The sequence below is a fragment of the Asterias amurensis genome, chromosome 18 (assembly GCF_032118995.1).
Source record: "Asterias amurensis chromosome 18, ASM3211899v1".
NCBI classification, from domain to species: Eukaryota; Metazoa; Echinodermata; class Asteroidea; order Forcipulatida; family Asteriidae; genus Asterias; species Asterias amurensis.
In genome coordinates, this window is record NC_092665.1 from 12,700,804 (window position 1) to 12,727,806 (window position 27,003).

A 27,003-nucleotide genomic window follows, 5' to 3' on the forward strand; every position below is an offset into this window, starting at 1 on the left:
TATCGGTCAAAATGCGAGTCTCCATACCAACAAGTGCGTCAATCAGGGCCAAATTGTATAGAGCTGCTAAGCACAAAAGTTTGCTTAGCATGAAATTTCTTCCTCGATAAAAACAGGATTACCAACAAAATTTGCACGTGATTTTAGGATAAGCAAACAACAGCTGAATACTAGTAACAAATGGAAAAGTTGGTTGGTAATCCTGTTTTTATCAAGGAAGAAATTTTATGCTACGTGGCAAATTTTCGTGCCTAGCAGCTCTATCGAATTGGGCCCAAGTGAGACCGCTTCATCATAAATATGCATGAGACTGCTCACATACACATTCCGCGTCGTCTGCGAATATATCTCACTGAGCCAGTTATACACGCACTCTAGGGATGCGTTTTGGCGGCTGTAACCAATAATTGTTTCTGACGTCATAACCAAAACGGTAACCGAGGTCACAACTCGGTTGTCGTTCAGTCAACGACCAACAACCGAAACAGTATTTGGTTGGGGTCGCCAAAACGCACTCCAGGAAACGACATTCAAACTTTGCATGATGGTATTTTCTGTTTGCTAGACCAACAAGTGCTGTCGTTGAACGTGTTTTGAAATAACTCCAATCGGGTCTATTCACGATGTTGTATTGGCCTATGTTTTTGGTAGCCGTGTTGTTTGGCATCATTCATCTAGTACCCGCCCAAAGTAAGTAATAAATGCACTGCATGGACACTATTGGTAATGCTCGAAAATAATTGTTAGCATAAAAACTTACTTGGTATACAAGCAGTGGAGAGCTGTTGATAGTATAAAAACATTTTGAGAAACGGCTCCGTCTGAAGTAATGTAATTTTCGAGAAAAAAGTAATTTTCCACTAGAATATTTGAATTTGATTTCGAGACCTCAGAATTAGATGTTGAGGTCTCGAAATCAAGCATCTGAAAGCACACAACTTCGTGTGACAAAGGGTGTTTTTTCTTCCATTTATATTATGTCGCAACTTCGGCGACTAATTGAGTTAACATTTTCACAGGTTTGTTATTTTGTGCATCACGTTGAGAAACACCAAGTAAGACGACTGGTCTTTGACAATATTACCAGAGGTGTCCAGTGTCTGTAGATAGCATACAGCGACTTTCTTTATCATACTATAAGATTTTAAATAATTACAGAATATTTTTTCTGGGAAATAACTCTTGACGTATAAGGCAGTTGGCAAAAGGGTGTATCTCAAAAAAATCACCTTTTGAGATAAACGGCGTTGAAAGTCCAATCACCTACCGTTTGTACATAATCCATTATAAATGGCCAGATTGTTCTTTAATTAATGTGTGATTTATATATAAACTACACAAACAATATCGTCTTTCTTGTATAGCTGGTTTTTCTGTAACAATCATTTCTGACTGGAAAATGTGGCTTAATGGTTGCAATGTTTTCTAGGCAAAAGGATGAGGATGTATGTGGGCAAAGGGTGTGTCTAGTCTTGGCCATTACGAAGGGTATATCTATGGATACTCTGTATCCTTTCCATAGAGAATTTGGAGAGATACATCTTTCTGACGCAAAAATAGTCAGTGGTAGCAACATACTTTGACATGGCAGAAGAGTGTGTCTAAAGATACCTCTCTCTGACATGAAACAAGTAGTTTTTAGTGCAATATTTTTTCAGGGCAAACATACTATAACACTAAGTTAGACTGTTTTGCCACAACAGACACATCTATAGGCGGGTAATATCTATAAGATACACCGTTTTGCCAAAGAAATTGGAATGGAAATGTGAAAATACTGTAAAGATAGCACATGCTATCTTTAGAAAGGTACATCGTACGGGCTTCAGGCTTCGCTCATTGGGAAAAGCGCCCCCACTTTCCCTAGAAATGGTATGTACTCAAAAAGTTGAAAAATTGAGTTACACCCTTTTGCCAAAACAGGGCCGCACTCTTTCACACGGTCCAGGCCTTGAATTTCATCCTTTTCTTGAAGGGGCGCGGCACTTTTCGTCTGGTAAGGGTCACTTCAATGGGGACAATTTTAATTTGTTCTGGAACTTTCAAAGGGCACTACAGCCATTGCCGTGGGTGCTGTGGGATATTTCAAGGCCTGCATAGCTACAGTTAAAGGCACTGTACACGTTTGGTATACTGTCAAAGACCAGTGTTCTCACTTGGTGTATCCCATTATAACCAAAAAATAACAAGCCTGTGAAAATTTGGGCTCAAGTGGTCATCGGAGTTGCGAGAAAATGATGAAAGAAAAAAACACCCTTGTTGGACGAATTTGTGTGCTTTCAGATAGGAATACAAGACTTATAGCTAGAAGTCTTTAATATTTTAGTGAGAAATTACCTCTTTCTACTTCAGAGGGAGTCGTTTCCCACAATGTTTTATACTATCAACAGCTCTCTAATGCTCGTTACCAAGTCAGTTTTTAAGTTATTATTTGCATTGAGTAGTTACCAAACGTGTACCTTCCCTTTAAAACTCTTTTTTGGGACTATTTATGAGGTTACAAGGACCAACCAACAGAGTCATGCTTTTGTCATTTAATTCAGTGTTATTAAAAAGGTGCTACAGATATCTGTGCTTGTAAAAATTGTTAAATAATTCCAAACATGTAGCTGCAGCTGCTCTGCATAATAATAAAAAATGAAGAACAAAAAATGTATGGCGATGTGAACTAAATACTATTTTTAATATGCATTAAGTTAGTTATTACTGCTAATAAAACCTATTAAGTAATTAAATACAAAAGTTAAATTCGGGGGTATTTTAGGGAACCAGCACATTGTGTACGGATGTTCTTGACGGTTTGTGCGAATTGTTTTATTTTTAAATGGTTTGGTCTAGAAAAAACAACTTGTTTTTTTCTGAATTACTCGATCATATTTTCAAGGGTTGTTGAGAGGTCATCGGCAGGCACATTGGTACGTTCATGTAGTGAAGTGGCTTGTATGGGCCATAATCTTATATAATATGTACAGTATTAATTGACCATTGTTAGTTGCATCATGATGCAACTTGCTCTCTAATCCTACCCTTTCATGTTTCCCTGCATTGCTGTCATTTACCACTTTTATGGTCCAGTAACCCATCCTTTCATACCAAACACCCTTTGTCCTCGCCACTTCACTCCTATTGGTTCATAGCCACCAATATTGTTTCTGAAATAGAAACTTTGATTGGCTGGTATTTTCCCGCTTCTTTCTGGATCCTTCCCTTAATCCCTTTCCCCTCTCTTTTTCTATAAATGGATATGTATTTGTTTGTACTTTTTTTATGCCTCTGAAGAAGGTCCGGTTTGGATCGAAAGCTATAAGGCCACCTACGCTATTCATTATATGTACAGTATGAATATGTTGAACCAATGATGTGCAAGGAAGACATTTACTGTGCAAACATTATACTTGAATGGCCAATATCGAAAAAGCAACGTTGATGTTCACTGTACAAACTATCCAATAATAAACTAAATGTGGTTTGAAGATTTGCATGGTGTGGAGAATAAGAGTAACTATATATACAAATAGGATTAGTAAACGTGCATCCCTCAAGCGATACATAATCACAACCACCACCAGTAGTCCAGCAAGTTCTCCTGAAAACGAGCAGAGTATACTGTTCGAAACGTCGAGACCAAACCGGCTCTTTTCAGAGCCACCACTCCTTCAAAAGAGATTTTACTCATGGTTGTACCCGCAAGTTTACTATTTATATTTATATCTATAGTAACTCTTAATAATAAACTCATTTTACCGTCCTGTTTCACCATTTATTGACCCAACCACATGGCACTCAAACGACGTGGACGAAATTTCATTTGTTGGTTTATTTATTTAATTTATTTATTTCCAGGCAAACAGTATAACATACAGAGAAATAACACTAAAAATAAGACTACAGAGAACAAGCTTGCGGATCCATCAAATTACAAGAGAAAACACGTCATTAAATGTTTAAAATTAGATTACTTATTTACATAGACAATACGAACTACAATTATAAAACCTATAGAAATCTACAAACCAAACAATACGTTGTGTGTGCCCCTGACGCGACCCGAGTATTCAAACATTTTTTGGGACCAGTTTGGTTCCATTTGCATTGGCTTTATTGACTTAAAGGCACTGTACATGTTTGGTAAATTGTCAAAGACCAGTTTTCTCACTTGGTGTATCCCATAATAACCATAAAATAACAAGCCTGTGAAAATTTGGGGTCAATTGGTCATCGAAGTTGCGAGCAAATGATGAAAGAAAAAACACCCTTGTTAGACGAATTTGTGTGCTTTCAGATAGGAAGAAAAGACTTCTAGCTAGAAGTCTTTTAATATTAATTTAGTGAGAAATTACCTCTTTCCCAAAACTACGTTACTTCAGAGGGAGCCGTTTCTCACAATGTTTTATTCTACAACAGCTCTCAAATGCTTGTTACCAAGTCAGTTTTAAGTTAATATTTGTTTGGAGTAACGTGTACCTGTGTGGGTTTTTTTTTTTACCGTTACTTTTGTTTTGATTTAATCAACAATTAATGTAGTTGAATACAATTAAATTAACCTGTGAGAATTTAATTTCAAAATGAAGTCGTTTTTTTTGTTTTTTTTTATACCTCCGAAAATGGAGTAATTTGACCCGACCCACATTTAAATTGTGGGCGATAAGAAGTTATATTTTTTCCATAACCACACTACTTCAAGGTGAAATGATTTTCAAAATGCTCTATACTATCGAAACCTGATGTAGGGCCGACTTAACCATAGTTTGTGATTACCCTTTAGAATACTACATTCCTCATCAGCACCATTTCCACGCCCCCATCTAACAGAAACACTCCAGCACACACAATCAGCATTCAAATAGAAAGGTAACTTCTTTTCTTTCTATTTTGTTTTGTTTTGCCAAAGACGCAAAGTTCTGGAATGACCAAGCACAAGCCGCCTTACAAAAGGCCCTGAACAGAGAGGCGTCGCTGAACAGAAACATCGCCAAGAATGTGGTGCTATTTGTGGGTGACGGCATGGGGGTGCCTACCATCACCGCTGCCCGGATTCTGAAGGGACAGCAGGCGGGGATGCCGGGGGAAGAAACGGTCCTGGCTTGGGAAGACTTCCCGAGTGTTGCTCTGTCCAAGGTTTTTACAATTTTGATTTTTTTTCTGTTTATTCAAAGGCTCTGGACACCTTTGGTAATTGTCCAAAACCCAGGGCCCAATTTCATAGAGCTGCTTAAAGGAAAACGTTGGCTTGGATCGGACGAGTTGGTCTATAAAAAGCGTTTATAACTGCTTGTTATAAAATGCATATTAAAACGAGAATACAATGATTCAAATTAATTTGCCTCGAAATTGTTTGGTTATCCTTTTACCTGTGAACTAACACGGTCGGCCATTTTATGGGAGTCATAAAAATTTGACTCCCATAAATGGCCTACCGTGTTTAGTCGACGAGGTAAAAGGAAAACCGTGCAATTTCTAGGCAAGTTTGTGTGGATTATTATATTCCACTTTTACAACATCTTTCTAGCCATATGCATTTTATAAAAACGGTTATAAACGCTTTTCAAAGACCAACTTGACCGAACCAAGGCAACGTGTTCGTTTTAGCCGACAATATTGGTTAAGAATTTTCTGCTCAGCAGAAACGGGCAGGATAATTATACCAGTCACAAATTGTACATTATGGCATAGCAGTTTGCGTTGGTAACATTATTCTGGTTAACAGCAGTCAATAAGCATATGTTATGCCGCAAAACGGCAGTAACTCATTTTGCACTTTCGTCCCAGCACAAAAAAGTTGTTCTTGATTCTGCCAAAGTAGGCCATTTGAAAGTGAGTTCAACTTTTGAAAACTAGCACATTAAATTAGGTCGTCATGCACCAACCTACGCTCACAAGTAAACACATTCCTTAGTTCATTTTGAATGTTTTTGAAAATACATTCTTTAGGATTGGGCCGTAGACCAAGAACACAATGCGTAACACTCAAGCGGAAAGATTAACTGGGTATCTGGCGACCTCGCATGATGTGATGTTATTTTTGTAAACAGAATCATTTGAGAAAGGCTCTGCTTAGGTCGAAACGTCATGTATTTATATCATGGTTCCTTTGGGTTGATAAGCAGTTCTTCAAAACCGCAAGTTCCATTTGCTCATAAGGAAAACAAACTGAAACCTTGACACTATGCCTTCAAAACTATATCTCGAAAAGACATGAGCATGCTAGATTAATTGTATAAAGGCTTACAGAGTTTACATAAAAAAAATTAAAAAATTGGATTAAAACTATCGAAAGGTTCCAAAAACCAGTTTATTAAATATTAACAGTGTAAATTTCAGCCACGGCAAACTGATTTTGAATTCATATTTTGTGCAGTAATCTTTCATTTTGCATTTTTTGTTTGTCAAGCCAGAATTATAACACCAACTCACAAGTGTCCGACTCAGCCGGTGCAGCGTGCGCCCTGTTGTGTGGTACGAAGACCAAGCGCGGTGTGATTGGCGTTGACGATCACGTGACAAGGGGTGATTGTGAATCCATGACCGATGCCGCCAAGATCGACTCCATCCTCGTCCATGCCAGAAATGCAGGTATATGAAAATGTAGCCTTCCGTCAAGGCATTCGCTGTTTGGTATAGCTGTGAAGCCGCGAATCGACTTGAACCGGCGACTGGAACCGGAGACTATATCCCTTGATTGTTGCTGCCCTCCCCGAGCACAGCAACAACTGCAAATCAATTGTATAAAGCAATGATAGCAGCATACAATGCTTTCATTGTGATTGCTTAATCTTTCAGCACTTTACTTTTAGTATAACACTTCATGAAAACATGTCGTCATTTGAAACTTAATTAAATGCGATCGTGGCAATGTGTCTTTATCACAAACACTGTTTTGGTCTAACTTTACAAAAATAAAAGGAAGCCAAAAGGTTCCTCAGGGTAGCCAAAAAAACAGTAGACACTGGTTCTGTATAGATTCATAAAGACAATCCAAGTCTCTTGTAATAACTTTTTTCGTGAAACAGGTAAAGCAACCGGGTTTGTTACCACCACAAGAGTGACTCACGCTACACCCTCTAACCTCTATGCTCATTCGCCCGACCGTAACTGGGAAGATAACAGTGAGGTTCCCCCTGATCAGGAGGCTTTGGGGTGTACCGATATCGCCAAGCAACTGATGGAGCTTGGAAGTGACATAAAGGTAGAAACAGGCAGAAAACTCTCTCCATATACTTTCGTTTAAAGACACTGGACACTATAAGTAATTGTCAAAGACCAGTCTTCTAACATGGTGTATCTTAACATCATATGCATAAAATAACAAACCTTAAAATCGAATTCTGAGGTCTCAAAATCAATTTCTCGGACAATTATTTCTCGAAAACTACGTTGCTTCAGAGGGAGCCGTTTCTCACAATGTGTTATACTATCAACCTCTCCCCGTTACTCGTAACCATGTAAGGTTTTATGCTTATACTTTTTTTTAGTAATTACCAATAGTCTCCACTGCCTTTAAAGGAACATTACAGAATTGGCGAGAAGAAACTCGTCTAAGATCACCTATTTACATAAAGACTTGCACAGTCTATTTTAATGATGATAGTAGAAGACATCCCTTAAAATATTTATGTCTGAAATGAAATATTATTTGATGACAGTTAAAACTAATTTCCCATTTGGAGTTTTTTTTTAAATCGATGTCATGAAATAATGTGTAATCGGTTTTATCAAAAGCTTACGTCACTGCAAGTTTATCCACTGATATCATTGAGCCTGTAAAGACGTGTGCCTGTGGAGCAGCCTATGGAAGTGTCTTACCATGTGTAACTTTATTACCCTATTAAAAAGGTTCACTTTCGACCTGCTTGAGTTGCTTCAGTCTGTCGCACAATATGAATTGGTCTTTCTCCAGCTTCAAATCTTTCTTGTCTATTCTAGGTTATTATGGGTGGAGGACGGAGCAAGATGTTACCTAACGATGTAGCTGACTACGAGTACCCAACTAAGAACGGATCAAGAACAGATAATCGCAATCTAATAAGTAAATGAAACAGACTTTCGGTATGGATGAGCGGTGATTGTGAAGTACGGTTACCGGGTGAGGTATCAGGAGGCAATATGATGTGTGGGAGGCGATGATAAGGTGGGATGGGGTGATGATTAGGTATGGTAGGGCAGCAGTCTTGAGGTATGGTGTGGCAATGAGATATTGGGTCAATGGTGAGATGATGAGGCAATAATGAAGTATGTTGGGGCAGTGATGAGGTATTGTGGGACGATGATGGGGTACAGTGAGGCGATGATGAGGTTTAGGAGACTTTGTAAGGAAATGTATGGCGAGGCACTTTACGTGATATGAACAGTTGAAACAAAAAAACAAGATCAAAAGGAGTTTTCTTAAAGGGAGAACTGTGTAGTTGGAAATGAGGTTTAACTCAAACACTTTCTTTTTGTTCACGCAGCTGAATGGATTGAGAGTAAAGATGCTTCAAGTAGCCGGTTTGTCTGGAACCTGGAAGAGTTCAATGCAGTGGATCCAGCCGAAACTGATCATCTGCTAGGTGACGTAACTTTTTACTCCTGACCCCCTGATTGTTTCTGTCAAAATTAATGTACTTTCCTATTTCTTATTTTAGTAATGGATGCTAAAGGTTTTTATAGCCATATCCAAAACCTTGTGACGTAGGCCTCTAGCGCCCTCTCGTAATATTCTAAAACGACAATTGTTTCTCTTCAGGTCTTTTCGAGCCAAGCCACATGCAGTACGAGGCCTATCGTCAGAACGATACGGGAGGTGAGCCCTCTATAGCTGAAATGGTTGAAAAGGCCATCAAGATTCTCCAGAAAGATGACGATGGATTCGTGCTTGTGGTGGAAGGTAATTTTGCTCTCATGAACTTGCTGTAGTAAAAACACAATTTGAATGAGTGGATATAATAGTCAAATGTTAATTTAAATGCGACTGTTTAAAAACAAATTAATGATTTGTTGCTCCAATTGGCACGGAACACCAATATCACCGTGATAAAACATGTTTTGTGTTTGTTCAAATTAATGGAAACAAATTACTGAAAAAAAATTGCATGCCTTCCATGGAATCTCCTCCTAACAGCTGGTCGAATCGACCACGCCCACCATGACGGCCTCGCCGCCCTGGCACTCCTCGACACCATTGCCCTAGAAGATGCAGTCATCAAAGTCATGGAACTGACCGAAGAAAAGGACACACTGACTGTGGTAACGGCTGATCATAGCCACGTTATGACCATAGGAGGCTGGCCTGTTAGAGGTAACCCCATATTAGGTGAGTTTCAGCCAGTTAAAGGTAGTAGACACTGTTGGTAATTACTCAAATTAATTATTAGCATAAAACCTTTCTTGGTATAACGAGTAATGGGGAGGTGTTGATAGTATAAAACGCTGTGAGAAACGGCTCCCTCTGAAATAACGTAGTTTTCGAGAGAGAAGTATTTTTCCAAGAATTCGATTTCGAGACCTCAGATTTAGAATTTGAGATCTCGAAATCAATCATCTGAAAGCACACAACTTCGTGTGTCAAGGGTGTTTTTTCTTTCATTATTATCTCGCAACTTTGATGACCAATTGAGCTCAAATTTTCACAGGTTTGTTATTTTATGCTTATGTTGAAATACAGCTAGTGAGAAGACTGGTCGTTAACAATTACCAATAGTGTCCAGTGTCTTTAAGAACTTGTTGCAAAGTGGTTGTTTCGTTAATTTCTTTAGTCATGTTTAAAATTTCTATACATTGTATTACTGTTCAATTATCTGGCATTTATCTTTACTGATAGTTATTTGCTTTCAACTGTGTGCTTATTGTCAATGTCGACATGAAAAATAGATGTCAATTGGATTGAATGTGGCTTTAATTTCTTGGTTTCTACTTTTAGTGTGTGGGCTTGTTTTCCACGCGTAAAATTTGCTAAAATTGTCCCGCATTGTTCTTGATGCTTCTCTTTATAACCCTTTGCTCCTCTGTTATGCTATATGAATTTACATGATTTTGTTTGTGTTTGGTTATGCCTCTGACGAAGGTCCGGTTTGCGAATCGAAAGCTTGGGTTTATATCTCCGCTACTGTGGCGATCATGTGTATCGATGTGCAAAATTATTTATATGTGTGTATATTCGTATAATTTCATTGTATATAGGCCTACTCATCTTTCACATTTAAACATCTTTCAATCTTCATTGTAAGTTTTTTATGAATACGTTAGTTGCGAGTTAGTTTTATATCAGTGTGTCAGTAGCTTGTTGCAAACTGACAAAATGCTTTAACAAAGTGTTAATGACACTATGTTCGAACCTTTTTTAAAAACACTGTGCTACCTCAAAAAGTTTAATACAACCTAAAGTTTAGAGATTTCCAGGTAGGTAAAATGCAGTAACGTGTTGTGCCACGTATTTCAGGACAGTTTTTGCAACTTTTTTTTCTTGACCATGACAATATATGTAGGCCTCTGTACTTATGTCCGATTAAAGACAAATTTTAATAAGTAAAATGGATTGTGTCTAAAATGTGTACTACCCGTCCCTAGAGGATTATTAACTTGATTTTATTTATTTATTTATTTTCGATTTGTAATTATGGTTGTGAATGGCTTCCAGGCCTATACGATGTGGAGCTTGCTGAGGATGGTCTTCCATACCCAACCCTCTCTTACACAAATGGACCTGGTGGTATTTTGGAGCAGGAAAGCTACGAGACAACTGGGAAACGACGTAATCTAACAGACGTTGACACTGGTACGTCGTAAAAACAAACGGTCACGGACGCGTAACGTGGCTCACGTTGTGGTAAACGAAACCCTTTTCGAATCAACGCTTTAGCTCCAGATTCGGCTCAGGCCGGCTAGCTTGGCCCGGCGGTTGTTTTGACAATTATTGCGCGTGCCTTTGTCTACGCGCTCAGGGCTTCAGACGAGAGGACCGCGGAGACTGAAGCCGAATCCAAAGCCGAAGCCGTGGTTTCGAAAAAAGCCATACACGTCAACGGCTTTGTACTTCAAAAGTGGCTTAATTGTTTTAATCCACGTTTGCGTGCTCTCAGATGCCTGTGAATGACTTCAAGCCTGAGGTCTTTCTCAAACCTAAATATTTGAGTGAGAAATTACTTCAGAGTGGGTCGTTACTCACAACTTGTTTTACTGTAAGTATAGTCCCCATTGCTCGTTACCGAGCAACTTTTTATTAAAGCAATATTTTCCATAATAAAAACCAAACCGTGTTCAGTGCCTGTAACCCTTTCGTTGTTTTGTAGCTGATTTTGTTGTTTTCTGTCTTATTATTTTTCCAGACGATCTGTCCTTTGTACAACCTGCTACTTTCCCTTTAGTCGAGGAAACTCACGGAGGTGAAGATGTCACGATTTACGCACGGGGTCCCATGTCCCATCTCTTCCACGGAGTTCACGAACAGAGTTACGTACAACACGTAATACGTTACGCAGCGTGCCTTGGAAATACGGAGCACTGTGATAAATACGTAAATCCGTGTGTGACGAATGGGGCTACCTCGCTCCGGGTACGAGGATGGGTAATAGCTTGCCTCAGCCTTATTTATATTGTTATTCCCCGTCTTCATGCTTAATTATTTATACTTCCACGATACAAAGTTTCAAATTCTACTACGTAAACCATTTTATGGTTAACGTAGGATTTGAAACTGTGCATGGTGGAAGTATAAACAAGAGAGGCGTGCGGTCACACCAGGCGAATGTCTCTTTTGAGTATTGTTGGTTCTGAAAAGAACCGGTTTGGTTCTCGTAAACATCTTTACAAGATCTTTACTGCGGACCGGGGACGGTTGGTCTCCCGCATGGGATTCCTGTGTATATTTATTATCACCCATAGTCACACTTGTTTAAATCCCCCGCTATGGGATCATTTGTTTCGGTCGATACTGTATTTGCTGACCGGCAAGACTGCTGTGTGTGTTTTGTCTTAAGTCCAGTCCTCTGTTTGTGTCTGTTTTTTTGTTTTGTTTCAGTGTTTACTAATTATTCTTTGTAAACATGCATATGCATTGAGACCTGCTGTTATATTTTGTTCATTGGTGGCTCGACTCGACCACGGACCTCTACGGTTCACTTGATATTATTTATAATCTCAATGCATATGCATGTCATTAGGGACCATTGCCTACAAGCTTTGCTTCTTAAATGGATCCCTCCGCAGTGTCAACATTGTTATGCATCTATTTCTTCAAACCTATGTTGTTAAACAATTATTTTTCATTGTTGTAATAATTTCTTGTGACTGCTGTTTGATATTGTTTTTTTTTGTTTTTTTGTCTTTTGATACTGTGGAAATAAAATGAACCTTGAACCTTGAAGACCATTTAAATGTGTGTTCTCGCATACACTGAGATTTTGGGACTTTCACACTTTCAGGGTCTACCCACACCTTTTTTTTTTAACTGGGTTCCAGCAAGGTCTTTAAAGGAAACAATAGAACAAAAGCAAGTCCCACAACTATGTGTACAAAGCTGTGTAGCTGTATGTGCACTTAGAGAACTTCGAGAACTTAACAGAGGGTCTAACCCACAGCCCTCTGAAAGAGTATGTTGTCATTTTTAACAAGGACAGAATCTTCAGATACAAAATATTTTATTCAGATTTTTTATTAAAAAGAATTACTTTAATAATACATTGTATTACTATTAATTCCTGTCAACCAACAAAAATAGACTAACAACAACAAAGTAGGTTCAATATGAATCGTTTACTTTAGCAATAATAGTCATGAGTGACAAAATAACCAAATATTGCCGTCGGCAAAAACAAACGACGTGAACATTGTTGTTTTTACAGTAATCTTTGTTGTTTTTACAGTAATCTTTGAGCTAGTTGCTATAAACCGTTAACTCGTCATCACATCCAGAGTCGTTTCGTGTCTGTTTTCTTTCAAAACGAGACATTTTTTATAAAAGTAGCGAACCTCTCATCACTACTTCTATGTTGTACTATAGACCATGTGACCTCTGACGTCACACGAAAACCGTAACATGATTCGCGCGCATACCGCCGGGCAAAACCTTTGTGTTTCGGCAGCCAGCTAGAAAGTGTACGCAATCTTACTATGACTACGCAACTCAGTGCCCGGCGAAACATGACGTATATAGTGTTTTGTCAACAGAGGGCGGTTTGAATGTAAACATAGGTCACATTGTCTATAGAGCCATGAGTACTGATACCCCTCAAACGAGAACATTTAACTGAAAGTAAATTGGAATTAAAAAGAGTACTTATTCTTAAATTAAAGTACAAACTTTATTTCTCAATATACAAACTAAGAAACTAAAGGATAATAGTACTTTCACTCTAAAAACGAAAACAAAACAGTACGAGACCCCACAATTTCCCACCTTCGTGTAAAACAACGTTTAGGGTCGATCACCTGAACGGGCAAATGAGGTTTTTTCTTTCTTTCTTTCCCTTTTGAACGCGCAACTATGCGGGATGCTATAGGTAGCGCGCACGTTTTTCCGTACCATTGAGCTGCCTCATTTTGTGTCGAGTGTACTGTGAGGGCACTGTTTGAAAGTGTGACGTGGTATGCAAGAGGTCTATTGCATGCGTGATTGGTGGTGAACCACTTTTTTGTAAATTGGTGCAGCTCAATGCGAAAACCATAAGTTGCCCATAAAGATGGCGTTCATTAGGAATTATATATTCGAACATTTATCTGCGTTTTAGTGGGCAAGTTTTCCCCATTATACCCCGGTTAAACAATTTAAAAAAATATTACTTGAAACCCGAGATTCCAAAGTACATTCAGACTGTTCAATATTTAAATATTCCATAGATAAACAGTAACTGAAAGAATTGTCGAAAGAACCATCAATGGAATGACACCCCCGAGAGAGGGCGCACTACTCGTTTCACAATCCTCGCGACCGTCCAAGCAGGCTGCGTACCTGATGACGTGGGCGATGTAGTTCTGTTCGTGGACACCGTGAAATAAATGCGACATCGGTCCATTGGCATAAATGGGCACGTCCTCCCCGCCGTGGCTCTCCTCACTTCTCGGTACAATTGCTGGTTGAATAAACTCGGGATGGTCTGACAAATATCAAAATATAAATATGAAACATTTAAATGTTGGTTAACCTTCCGAGCGAGATTTTTAAACTAATACGGGACCGTGAAACAAACACACTTAATAAATTTATGTTTTATTTGGTAAAGGTGTCCAAGCATAATGAGACCAAAAGAAAAAAAAAAAAAAACGTTTCCTTTCAATGAACCAAAACAGTTGTTGAAAACTTGTTGACAAATGTAAAAGGTCCCTTCGTATGTACCACTCCGCCCAAAAGTCATTAAAAAAAAACTATCCCACAACAAAAAAACGTTTCCTTTCAATGAACCAAAACAAGCAATCGATTACAGTTGTTGAAAACTTGTTGACAAATCTAAAAGGTCCCAAGCTTCGTATGTAGGTACCACCTCGCCCAAAAGTCATTTAACCGCTGCAATGTGGATGATGTATTTAGCCGGGGTATATACTAAGGTATCTGGTTATAGCAATATACTCGGTCCCCCGTAGAGGGTGGTTTCTTCGTCGAAACCATTTTCACATGTTTCCAAAGTAAATTTACATCAGAAAATGACGGCATACAAAACATGTAAACCGTAGGCCATACATACAGCTTGGTGTCCATCTTGGCAGTAAAGTATACTCAGTTTCGTTTTAAGGTGACGCACTGTTGTACATACTGGGCCATTGGGTATATCTCACCTGTATCAACGTTGCTTAAATCTCGTCTGCGTCCTGATTTATTATAGCTTTCCAGTTCTAGTTCTCCTCCTGGCCCATCGGCGTAAGCGAGGGTAGTGAATGGTAGATCGTCTTCACCCTCACCATAATTATAAAGCCCTGTAAAGATGAAGACAAGTAACAACAAATCACAATGACGCAGCCCTTGTTTGTCACCTGAAGGGTGCTTTAAAGTGCTCATCATTTTTAAAGTATGCCTTATTGATGGTGGTGCATAGATATCTACAGCCATCTTATATACCAGGAACACTAGGGCGAACCCATTGTGTGTAATTGCTTACTCACGTCACGGAACCTACGGCTTTACGTCTCATCAGAAGGACGAAGCAATGGTTAAAATGTCTTGCTCAAGGGACACGAGCGTCTAGACTAAAGTACACGCTCTGACAACAGCATAACTATCACTGGGTGCGTTCGTTTAGCTTCCCTGGGTCGACCCCGGTGTGTGGCGGTTTTTTTTTCCAGGACGAACGTGGGTAATTATCTGCACACGTTCGTCCTGGAAAAAGAAAACGCCACACACCGGGGTCGACCCAGGGAAGCTAAACGAATGCACCCTATATCTATGATAAAGCTGCAGCATGTAACGTACACACCAACATACATCTATTGGTGGTTTGTGTGCGGTCGCCTCTCAGCATAATTATGAACTCAACCTCCTTTACTGATTATTTAGCAAAGACCACCTTTGCCGTTCTCGTTCCAGCTGGACCCAATTTCCTAGAGCTACTCCCTAGCAGAAAATATTGACTAAAAGTTGTCTGCCTAACAGAAGTGAGCAGGACACCAATCACTGTACATGTGACATGGTAGACTGTCTGCTGGTAATCTTTAGTGTGGTAATCATTGTGTTGTGCTTCGCTACATTATGTGCTTAAGCAGCTCTTTACAGCGCTGCATAACGGGAAGCAATGTTTCATGCTAACCATAGCAGAACAGTTTGCTTATTAAGCGTAAAGTGTATTTCACAGGTAAAGGTTAGCAATACAATTTGACGGCCATCTTGCGCGCTCGCCATGGATTTGCATTGTTGTGTCATTCATTTTCTCACAAGAGGCACCGAAAGGTTAAGCACGCTTTTTCGTGTGCTTAAGCAGTGATATGAAATGAAACTTGCACAGTTGGAAACACAAAATCGGTCTTTAAGCAGTTCTACGAAATTGGTCCCTGGCCTTTAAAGCCATTATACACTTTCGGTAAACAGTATTGTCCAAGTCCCACACTTCGTGTATCACAACTTATATATAAAATAACAATCCTGTGGAAATTTAGGCTCAATCGGACATCGGAGTCGGGAGAAAATAACAGGAAAACCCACTCCTGTTTTCGCGCGTTTCGCCGTGTCTCGTTAACGAGAATTTATACTGTTTTACCGTTTTCTCAAAAAGTAAAGCATTTCATGGACTAATATTTCAAGAGAAGTCTTTCACCATTACCTTCTGTAAACCCTGTAAATTATTTGTAAATCTGTGTGAACTTTTTTTTTGTTTCTGTACCGAAAGGGTCCAATGGCTTTAATGGCAACAATTCTTACCTAAAATAGAATTGCCACGCTTTGGATAACTTCCAATGGTCATTGTATGACTGTGGTCCGCGGTGACGATGATCAACGTATCCTCCTCGTTTGTTAGCTCCATCGCCTTGGCAACGGCTTCCTCCATGGCTAGAGTTTCGTGCAGAGCGATAGACGCTATACCATCATGGTGGCCATGGTCGATGCGGGCGCCTGTTAAAAGAAACAATAATGTGAGAGCTGTGTTTTGAGAGACATTCGTTACGGAGGGACCAGTTTTCTTTTGGGTATCGTGACTGCTGGGGTCATTTAAGTCAAACATATTTCACTGTAAAGTTTTAACTTGCCCCATTCTAACTAAATCACCATCCCCATGATTAACACCCCTCTTAGACGTGTGGCATAGTCCAGCTTAGGATATTAAGGCAAAATGACCTGACCAGTCTAATGTACGATGTACAAATCTCAATGCCCAGTCTAGTGTGGCACCTTGTGTTTACACGTGCGTTTTGGGGCAAAAGATTGCGTCTTTAAGCGCATGATGTCACAACGCGGTCAACATACAATTTTTGGGGAAATTTTTACGATAAATTGGAGATTCTGAACGACACTGGGGCAAGTTCGAGAAGCGACCGTTTGACAAGTCGATATTTCATGGTTACCTACACATGCATTACACCCTGGGTACCAGACAAAATCAACCAATGGTCGACAAGAGTCCCACGCTCAAACTTGAGGTGGATGGTAGTATTGCCTCAAGCCGTTATATGAGCAGCTTTAGTTTGATCTGTTTTTGGGTTTTTAGTGAGTAATTTATTGTGCTATCTTCTTACCTTCAACGGCCAGAAAGAACCCATCCGGGTCTTTTCGCAGTATTTGAATTGCCTTTTCGACCATCTCGGCAAGAGAGGGCTCCCCAGCTTCGTCGTCCATACGCTCTTGTTCAAATTGCATGTGAGATCTCTCAAAAAGCGCTGTAAAAATTTACATAATTTTAACATTCTTCAATGAAACTATCAATATGTTTCAACCTTCTGACAAATATTATAGTTGTATAGTCTGGATATTATCTTTTACGACCCAAGACACTATTGGTTATTGTCGAAGACCAGTCTACTCACTTGGTGTATCTCAACATATGCATAAATAACAAGCCCGTGAAAATCATTTAACTCAATTGGTCGTCGAAGTTGCGAGATAACAATGAAAGACAAACACCTTGTCACACGAAGTTGTGTGCTTTCAGATGCTTGATTTCGAGATTCTAAAATTCTTAATCTAAGGTCTCGAAATCAAATTTGTGGAAAACTACTTCTTTCTCGCGACACAATAAAGTATATTGCACTCTTTCAGAGCTTTCATGTGCAACGTTTCAACCGCTAGTTTTGATTGGCACACGTGAGACGGCCTTCTCTGGAAAACATTTCACTCGCTAAAACATGTATACAATTATTGTATCACCAAAACATAGCTTGGACCTGTCTGGTTTCACAAGCTGACATGTTTATCCATTTGGGGTTATCGTATCAAATAATTATTTCATATTTAATAGTGTGTTGTTCACCTGTACAATAGCTGGGTAAATTTAAAAGTTGACCCTTAAAGTTGTATTGTCAATTGTCATAACGATTTTGTATACAAAGAATGCTGGCAGAGTTTTGTCCTGAATCCTTCTAACCAAATCAGTGACCTCTGTTGGTCGACACCCCTCTATGGCGTGTGGCATGGTCCAGCTTAGGATATCAATGTATAGTAGGCTGACCAGCGTGTACGATCCGGCGTAACCCAAATGCAAGAACCGAAATGGTTATGATCTCAAAACGACCGGAAGTAAAACTCACCAATCAGATGGTCTGTTTCGTCGGGGTCCACATTGTTGAAGTCGTCTAGGTTCCAGACGTACTTGCTGCTCTCTAATGGTTTGTTCAGAAGCCATTCCTCTGCAGATGGACAACATAATCGCAATAATTGTGTCATTGTGTACGGTCACATCAATTACTCATTCATTATCGCTAAATATGTGACGTATTCATAGGGAGTTTTGTTTCAATTATAGATGTTATACAAAATTGTTTCGAACCAAGTCTATACTCTGAACCGTGTGTTTAGTGTTCCGTGCGCCTTGAGATTATGAAGTTATTATATCGGCCATGGTTTATTGTGTGAACAATATTTCTTTATTGTAAAAAAAATGTCATGTTCATGAATCACGAACGTAAATAACCATTGTGTATACTTGCTGTGGACATTCTTGTATTGACTTCAGAAAAAAAGACAACACAGTACGAGGTTAACAAAGTTCATCAACAATCTGCCAACTGTTTTGTCTGTACAATCTCGACATTTATGGCGTTGTCCCTGCTCTTCCCGACCCCTTGTGACCTAGAATAGTTTTGTGTTTTTTTTACACGAGGTTTCATTATTAAGATTTCGGTGCAATGTTAATCCGTATCATGACAATTTGGACAACGATACCCTTGTTCCTATATACCCTTTTCGAAACCACGGCTTCGGCTTTGGATTCGGCTTCAGGCTCCGTTCTCTCGTCTGAAGCCCTGCGTGCGTACGCAAAGCACGCGCCAGTATCAAACCAACTGCGGGGCCAAGCTAGCCTGAGCCAAATCCAAAGCCGAAGCCGTGTTTTCGAAAAGGGCCACAGTAATGTTTGTTAGAGGAGTACGTACGTATAATGTTGCGACCGTCCTCCCGGTGGCCGTCTTTTTCGGGGTACTCAGGGTCGATAAAGTCCCGCGGAGTCAGCTCTCTCCGTCCGCCTCCCATGATAACCTGATTTATGATAAAGGACAGACACATATTTATTTATAAACAATACTTTACTTTAAAGCACAACCTGGAACCTAAGACGGGATCAAAGTTAAAAAAGGTCAGCCAAACACCATTGTCTGCTTAAAGTTACATGAAGATAAAAAGCTTTTTAAATATTTGTCAGGTATGATGTTCTTCCCACTAAACTCTGATTTCTGACTTGGAGAAGTCAGACCAGTGATTAAATAGCTTGAAATGTCTTCTACGGCCAATTTCATGTATGCGTGGATTGAAGGCACTGGACACTGTTGGTTGGAGAGCTGATGATAGTATAAAACATAAGAAACGGCTGACCAATCGAGCCCAAGTTTTCCCATGTTTGTTATTTGATGCATATGTCTGGACACTATAAGTGAGAATACTGGTCTTTGACAATTACCAAACGTGCCCATAAATGTTTCTACCAAGTACCAAGTATCAGGCCTGACTTGTTCACTAACCTCAAACATCTTCCCGTTTTCTACGAGCTGGGCCCCGATGTCCGTGCACCCCAAAGCTCGCTCCTCAGACGGCACGTCCTCATCGTCCTCCCAGTAACGATCCGGACTGTGGGCGTAGAGGGCGGCTGGTGTAGCGTGAGTCACGCGTGACGTGGTGACGAACCCCGTAGCTTTACCTAGGATATGAGGAGGGTGACAAAATACACAATAACATCTCAAAATATTGACAACTTTGGTTGAACGGCTAGCCTCCTTTCCCCTCATTTCTAGTTTACTTTTAATTGTCATATTCATCGGTAATATGTTTTTCTGATATCAAAAAAATCTGAAACTGTGATCTAGATCTTAGGAGGAACATTGAAATAATGGCAAATCCACTCTTAGATAACCCCTGGAGTTATAGACTTCTTAGGAGCTTCTGTGAACAGTATCCTCGGAGCTAGACAAGTAGATACAACATCATGATTACTATTGAAGAACTGGTCTGAACTCGGATAGAAGTCAGTACATCATTTTCTGACCTTCTTAATAAAGGCAGTGGACACTATTGGTAATATTGTCAAAGACCATATAGCCTTCACAGTTGGTGTATCTCAACATATGTATGAAATAACTATACTGTGAAAATTTGAGCTCAATCGGTCATCAAAGTTGCGAAAGAAAGAAAAAAACACCCTTGTCACACGTAGTTGTGTGCGTTTAGATGGTTGATTTCGAGACCTTAAGTTCTAAATCTGAGGTCTCGAAATCAAATTCGTGGAAAATTACTTCTTTCTCGAAAACTATGGCACTTCAGAGGGAGCCGTTTCCCACAATGTTTTATACCATCAACCTCTCCCCATCCCCATCAGTAAGTGTAAGGTTTTATGCTGATAATTATTTTGAGTAAATACCAATAGTGTCCACTGCCTTTAACATCATTGTTAACAACGTAGTTTTAATTTTACCCCTCCAGTTTTTTCCGTTTTTTTGTTAATATTCAAAGACTGTGATTAAAAAATAGTTTATAATCACATGGTGACATACAAAATAGCATGCATAAAATAACTTGCGTCATCTGAGGCCGAGGAGTATAATTTACTGTCATAAAAAAATGACCCCCCCCCCCCCTCTAAGCCGTCCCTGGGGGTTTCGGGCGTAATAGCCTAAACATCTGACGTCACACTTCGAGGCTCGTAAATTACGCCAGAGATCGGCTTTTTAGCCCACGCACATTATCACCTTTGACCTTGTATCACTTCACACGGCTTTCATGATTCTGGAGAGTCGCAGTTAAATTTTGACGTACATGTGTGTAGGCCTACATAAAAAGCTAACACCTGGGCAAATTTTCACAGAGCTGCTTAAGCAAAAAGAACTCGCTTAGGCTAAACAAATCCTTCCTTATTAAAATCAGAAAACCGGTTAAGACTGTACTCAATTATTGTTATGCTATGTAAACAACAGCTAAATACCAGTTACAAGCAATTGATATCATGGGACTTTGGCCAGTAACATGTGTAAAATAAAAGCAAGCTACATGTAGTTTCATGCTTATTGACCCCAGTCCTTAAGGACAAGGCACCAGTCTACGGACGTACCTGCCCGATGACCGTCGACCATGAATGAATCGACGGACGCATTGATCGTAGTGGCGCAATCACGGAACTGTGCTCGGTCGTCCAGGCCGACCGTCGCGTCGTTGGCCTTCACGCCACAGAAGAACGCCGTGGCGGTGCTGGAAGAGTCCGACACTTGTCTGTCAACGCAGTAGGTCTGTTTACATGAGGGGGAGAAGAACGTTTATATATTTTATTCTTTGATCACAGACAGATTATGTTCCTAAACAAGTGATTTATGTTAGAGCATAACTTAGTCACTTTGGTCTTGTCTGCATCCGCTATGTTGAAACCATCTTTTAGAACCTTTTATACCGACAAAATGGCTTCAGAGTGCCAGAAAGTGTCAATATCAAAAAGGTAAATATACACCAAGGTTAACAAGACAAGGAAAACTTTTTAAGAGAGAGAACCATGCCCTTATTGAGTTAACAACATCATTTGCACGAGTAATTATTTTGCTTTGTTCAGGCAACCTCGGTAGTCTAGTTGGTAAGACACTGCTCTAGAATTATTGCAGCAAGGGTCGTGGTTCGAATTTCTCCCGAGCAACATGCCTGTGGTATTTTTTCACAGGACTCGGGAAAGTACTGAGTATACATTGCTAACACACATCGGTGTATGGGTAAAAAACAAACTTAATAACCTTGTGACTGTTTTTATAAAGGCAAATGAAGGGTAGGACACGGCAAAACTCTAAAATGGATTCATCCGTGAATCGTCTGGGATAGCCTTTGAAGCCCCCCCCCCCCCCCCAAGAAAAAAAGTATGAAAATATTATGTACAAATAAATGATAACAATAACAATATGAACAGCTAAGTATATACAAATCGCGGTCGCCTTTTTCGAGTAGGCCGATTATTGTACTTTAAAAACCCTCTCCAAATGCAAGCCGTTTTCGCTGATTTGACTTAAATGTGGCCGTCAGCTTTGTATGCAATTCCAATGTTTGTATTTGTTTGTTTTTACTTGCAGAGTGTGTTTTGAAAACAAGGGGGGTAGTTGATTTTTGTTTCTATTCTTGCCCTCCAACAACTATTATCGTTCATGGATAAATAAGCATGAAACATAAAGACTATCGTTGAAGTTGAGCCGTGTCGGCACGCAACTGTTCTGTCATCAATCATTTTATTCACAACACGGACAGTTTCTACTGCGATAACATACAATAAAAGGAGAAGAACGGTATAGGAAATATGTTACGTACTGGGAAATAAGGAACCTTTTATAAGATGTTTGAACCTAGCCACAGAGGATAATGCTTTGGTAGACTGGTCAAACGAATTCCAAAGACGAGGACCATTGAAGTGTCGTCGCCGAGCGGTTAAGAGCACCGATTTCAAACTTTGGTGTTTCTTATCACTTGAGTGGGTTCGAGTCCAAGTCGTGACACTTAACCATCTGCTCCCGTGTGTTGTGTATAAGCACGTGAAAGAACACAGTACATTATAATGGAAAAGAGAGAGGGTTCGCCCTTGTCCCTGGCTGTGGCTGCTGAATGCGACATAGCAACTTGTAAACCCTTATGATGTGCTATACACAATGGGGTCCCAGAATTCATAACTTAAATAGAATATCTTTCTGTAAAAAATGTACTAAGCGCATTGAGTACTTTGTTTGTAGATACTTTGTAAGACTTAGATATTATAGTAATGGAGAGTATTGGATGTGGTTACCAACCTTGGACAGCGCAATACTGGAGAAGTCCTCCCACGCGAGCACCGTCTCCTCCCCGGTCTTGCCAGCCTTTTGACCCTTGAGGATCCTGGCTGCCGTCACGGTCGAGATGCCCATGCCGTCACCCACGAACATCACCACATTCTTGGCGGGGTTTTTGTTGAGAGTCCTCTCCCTCTGCAGGGCTTTTTGCAAGGTGAGCTGGGCCTGATCGTTCCAGAATTGAGGACCTGTTAAGATATTCACATACATACAAATAAAACAAATACCATCTATGAAAGAGTCTTGTAAGATCATTTCGAATGAATTAATTTCACAGTAAACAAAACAATGATTACTACTCTAATCCAGTGCAGTTGGTAAATACGTTTGAAATGCTAACACTGAGACACAAATTATTATCGTGAGATTGTTTTACTCATCACTTCTTAAAAACTACATCAACTCATCGTGTAAAATTTTAAAGCCATTGGACCCTTTCGGTTCAGAAAAAAAAAGTTCACAGATTTACAAATAACTTACAGGGTTTACAGAAGGCAATGGTGAAAGACTTCTCTTGAAATATTATTCCATGAAATGCTTTACTTTTTGAGAAAACAGCAAAACAAAATAAATTCTCGTTAACGAGAATTACGGATTTATTTTAAACACATGTCATGACACGGCGAAACGCGCGGAAACAAGGGTGGGTTTTTCCGTTGTTTTCTCCCGACTCCGATGACCGATTGAGCCTAAATTTTCACAGGTTTGTTATTTGATATAGAAGTTGTGTTACACAAAGTGTGGGCCTTGGACAACACTGTTTACCGAAAGGCTCCAATGGCTTTAAGGGAAGCTTTCTACTATATCATTATCTTCAAACTGTGTAAATTGTAAGTGTATTGTAAATCTGAGGACGTTTTACGAAAAGTACCCAGACCCTTTTGGTGACACTAATTTTTGCAAATATCGAGATAAGAACGAGGACTTCATAAAATTTCTTCGGGATGAAAAGCGTGTAGAAAAACCATTAGTGTGCAAATTAATAATTGCGTTTAAAGAAAACTGTGAGCATGAACTTTTATCCTTTTGTTCTAACGTTCCCCAAAACAATTAAATTATGCGAGCTGGGAATAGGAAAACATTTTCTTTGGAATGCCATTGTTGTTGTTTTGTCTTGGGCCATGTTATTGTTTATGCCATCAGACAAAAGGGAATTTGTGTGCATAGAAAACTGGTTTAAAGGGCATAAACGACGTATCTGAACACATGCTGAGAGTAGGAGCATTGCTCCATGATAGGAGCCAGTCAGTGTTGCAATGTCCTTTAGGCTGGCCCCGAGGTCATGGTTCTGAACGTCTTGCATGGGTCAATGCTGAATGTTAATAGGTTTGTTAAAAATAACCCAGAAGTGTTGATGGACTGAAACCTTCGAGGTATTTGCCCAGCCGGTATGAAACAAACGATTTGATGGCAGAGGTCATGCACTGATGGTGACCCCTTGATTGACCTCATTTAGGGTCAGTGACCTTGACAAAGCCGAGAAGGGAAGTGTTGTGGCGGTCAGACGGCACGAGCAAACACAGTTCGATCACACACTTGCAAATAATTGTATTGGTATAGAAGGGGGCTTTCGGGTTAGTTGTGAACCTGTATCGGACCAAATGGCTTCGATTGGCCAAAGACGGAGAGTAAAAACGAATCTTTTAAATTCATGATCTCCAACAGCCCATATCATGTATTTAATGATTGGAGAGTGAGCAAGTTTCCATAAATTAAAAGCACTGATGAACACTATAGTTACCCACTCAAAATAGCATAAACGTACTTGGTAACGAGTAATGGAGAGCTGTTGAAAACATAAAACATTGTGAACGACGGCTCCCTCTGAAACACAGTTTTTGAGAAATATGTTTTCATGTAATTTAAATGCATTGTGCAACAAGTTTGTTTTTTGTTTCAATTATTCTCTTGCAACTTCGATGCCAAATTGAGTCCAAATTTACAGAGTTGTATATTATGCATTTGTTGGGATAAGTGATATGCTGGTCTTTGACGATTACCAACGGTGTCCATATGTGACGTTATAGGCCCGTCTATATAACGAATTGTATAAAATGTACATTATAATGAGTAGGGTAGATGGCCTTAGCTTTCGATCCAAACCGGACCTTCTTCAGGGGCATAAAACAAGTACAAACAAATACAATATCCATTTATAGAAAACGAGAAGGGAAAGGGATTAAGGGAGAGATCCAAAAAGAAGCGGGAAAAATGTACATATTATTATATGTATCGTCTCAAAACATTGTTCATTGGCGTTGTTTTTTGGGGTAAGTGTCGAAGACAAGTCTTCTTGATCGGTTTATCTCAACATATGCATAAAATAGCAAACATGTGAAAATTTGAGCTCAATTGGTCGTCGAAGTTGCTAGATAATAATGAAAGAAAACAAAACCTTGTCACACAAAGTTGTGTGCTTTTAGATAGTTGATTTCGAGACCTCAAATTCTAAACTTGAGGTCTCGAAATCAAATTCGTGGAAAGTTGCTTCTTTCTCGAAAACTATGTCACTTCTATGTCACTTCAGATGGAGCCGTTGCTCACAATGTTTTATATCAACATCTCCCCATTACTCGTCACCAAGTAAGTTTTTATGCTAATAACTATTTTGAGTAATTACCCATAGTGTCCACTGCCTTTAAGCAGATACGAAGACTGAGAATTGCCCCGTAAAAAGTGGAGGGAAATCGTCTAAAACTGGGTAAAACATTACGAAGGACAGAATCACTGCATTTTTTACACAATAGTCTCAATAATTTTAGTGGAAAATACATAAAGACATCCCTATAACATAAAGAATCACAGCACTCACATAATACAAAAAGGAGATTTTAATTTGAAACACTTGCCTTGTGCGCTGACCGGGTCACTGCATGACATTAGCAGCAGGCATACCGCGAACAACATCGGCACCAGCTGCCCAACTTGTCGGTGTCCCATGCTGAAACTGACTGCAAGCACGGGGCGATAATTACACCGGGTTAAACTCTGCGATGGAGCGGCGCGGGAGTTCGGCAGAGCGAGCCCGACGAACCTTTTTTTACCCGTAGAATCAAAAAGTCCAAGGGGGTTTGTGCTGATGGAGCGACGGTAAGAATAGTTGGTAGGAATGGAGTGTATAGGGCGTCCGCTCCGTGCACGAACTTAAACCAAAGTGACGACAACTCTGTTAAAGTAGTGCAGTGCTGTACTGTGAGTGTAGTGACGTCAGAGATGGGCCGGTCATATCAAGTGATGCTGGACCTTCAAAGCTTCCATCATTCTTGGTGTGTTTCCTGTCTGATGCGCAGGCGAACGCCGTGACTCTTTGAGCCCCCCCCCCCCCCAAGCCTCGATGTGGATCCGTTCGCTGATTGTAATGGGATAAAATGAAAGATAGATGGACTGTGAGAAAAGTCTACGATTGTTGAAGACGTTTTGAATGGGTTTTTGCTTATAGCAGACATAGCTCAAGCGATATTTTCTCAGTGCTAATAGTGAAATTGGGCCCAGATCATGGGCTCTACGTAAAATTGGGCCCAGATCATGGTATCTATGTTCCTCTATTTAACACCAGCTCGAAGCTCGAATTGAGGGCACGAGAGGTAGGGCCTACGGGAAGTGCCCATAAACTTGATGTCCTTTTGTTATGACCCGTACTGTGGTGGGCGGTCTATGATTCATGTTAGAGCTCAGCGTGGAAGTGGGAGGACTGCTACACTTTCCTGAGCTCGGTTTCACTTTCGCTCATCGCTGTGAGTGAGTTCTTCTCTTGTGTCACAGTTTGATCATAACCGTACCCCACAGCTAGAGTTCAAGTGAATTATGATGTGTGTGGTTACTGTAACAATTTCTGTAAATAATGTTAAAGATACTGGACACTATTGGTAATTGTCAAAGACCAGTCTTCTCACTTGGTGTATCTCAATATATACGTCAAATAACCAATCTGTGAAAGTTTGAGCTCAATTGATCGTCGAAGCTGCGAGATAATAATGAAAGGAAAAAACACCCTTGTCACATGAAGCTGTGTGCTTTTAGATGCTTGATTTCGAGACCTCAAAATTCTAAATCGGAGGTCTCGAAATCAAATTCGTGGAAATTACTTCTTTCTCGAAAACTACGTCACTTCAGGGGGAGCCGTTT

At 39.9% G+C, this 27,003-nt stretch overlaps 2 protein-coding genes across 2 annotated transcripts; one reads left to right on the forward strand and one right to left on the reverse strand.

The window, feature by feature from the left end:
- Positions 1 to 358: 358 nt before the first annotated feature.
- On the forward strand, positions 359 to 11,603 carry LOC139950649 (alkaline phosphatase-like). Its single transcript, XM_071949427.1, has 10 exons — positions 359 to 690; positions 4,892 to 5,118; positions 6,396 to 6,573; positions 7,011 to 7,186; positions 7,924 to 8,026; positions 8,448 to 8,546; positions 8,723 to 8,863; positions 9,098 to 9,289; positions 10,613 to 10,750; positions 11,301 to 11,603. Exons 1-10 carry the CDS (start codon positions 624 to 626, stop codon positions 11,591 to 11,593), a joined length of 1,614 nt encoding a protein of 537 aa, XP_071805528.1. The 5' UTR covers positions 359 to 623; the 3' UTR covers positions 11,594 to 11,603.
- Positions 11,604 to 13,785: 2,182 nt separating this feature from the next.
- LOC139950650 (alkaline phosphatase-like) lies at positions 13,786 to 26,040 on the reverse strand. The gene is made up of 10 exons (XM_071949429.1): positions 25,728 to 26,040; positions 22,840 to 23,066; positions 21,141 to 21,315; positions 19,561 to 19,736; positions 18,979 to 19,081; positions 18,136 to 18,234; positions 17,128 to 17,268; positions 16,316 to 16,507; positions 14,743 to 14,880; positions 13,786 to 14,066 (listed from the first exon to the last, which is right to left on the reverse strand). The coding sequence occupies exons 1-10, from the start codon at positions 25,816 to 25,818 to the stop codon at positions 13,795 to 13,797; spliced, it is 1,614 nt and encodes a 537-aa protein (XP_071805530.1). The 5' UTR covers positions 25,819 to 26,040; the 3' UTR covers positions 13,786 to 13,794.
- Between the last annotated feature and the right edge of the window lie 963 nt (positions 26,041 to 27,003).

What these genes read in the sequence shown, in the direction of transcription:
- LOC139950649 (XM_071949427.1), top strand. Translation starts at nt 624, where the DNA reads ATGTTGTATTGGCCTATGTTTTTGGTAGCCGTGTTGTTTGGCATCATT. An exon ending in AGCTTGGAAGTGACATAAAG is followed by an intron (nt 7,187 to 7,923) that starts GTAGAAACAGGC and finishes TGTCTATTCTAG; the next exon opens with GTTATTATGGGTGGAGGACG. An exon ending in TCTAACAGACGTTGACACTG is followed by an intron (nt 10,751 to 11,300) that starts GTACGTCGTAAA and finishes TTATTTTTCCAG; the next exon opens with ACGATCTGTCCTTTGTACAA.
- LOC139950650 (XM_071949429.1), bottom strand. Translation starts at nt 25,818, where the DNA reads ATGGGACACCGACAAGTTGGGCAGCTGGTGCCGATGTTGTTCGCGGTA. An exon ending in AAAACGGGAAGATGTTTGAG is followed by an intron (nt 19,082 to 19,560) that starts GTTAGTGAACAA and finishes ATCATAAATCAG; the next exon opens with GTTATCATGGGAGGCGGACG. An exon ending in GCGTGGCAATTCTATTTTAG is followed by an intron (nt 14,881 to 16,315) that starts GTAAGAATTGTT and finishes TCATCTTTACAG; the next exon opens with GGCTTTATAATTATGGTGAG.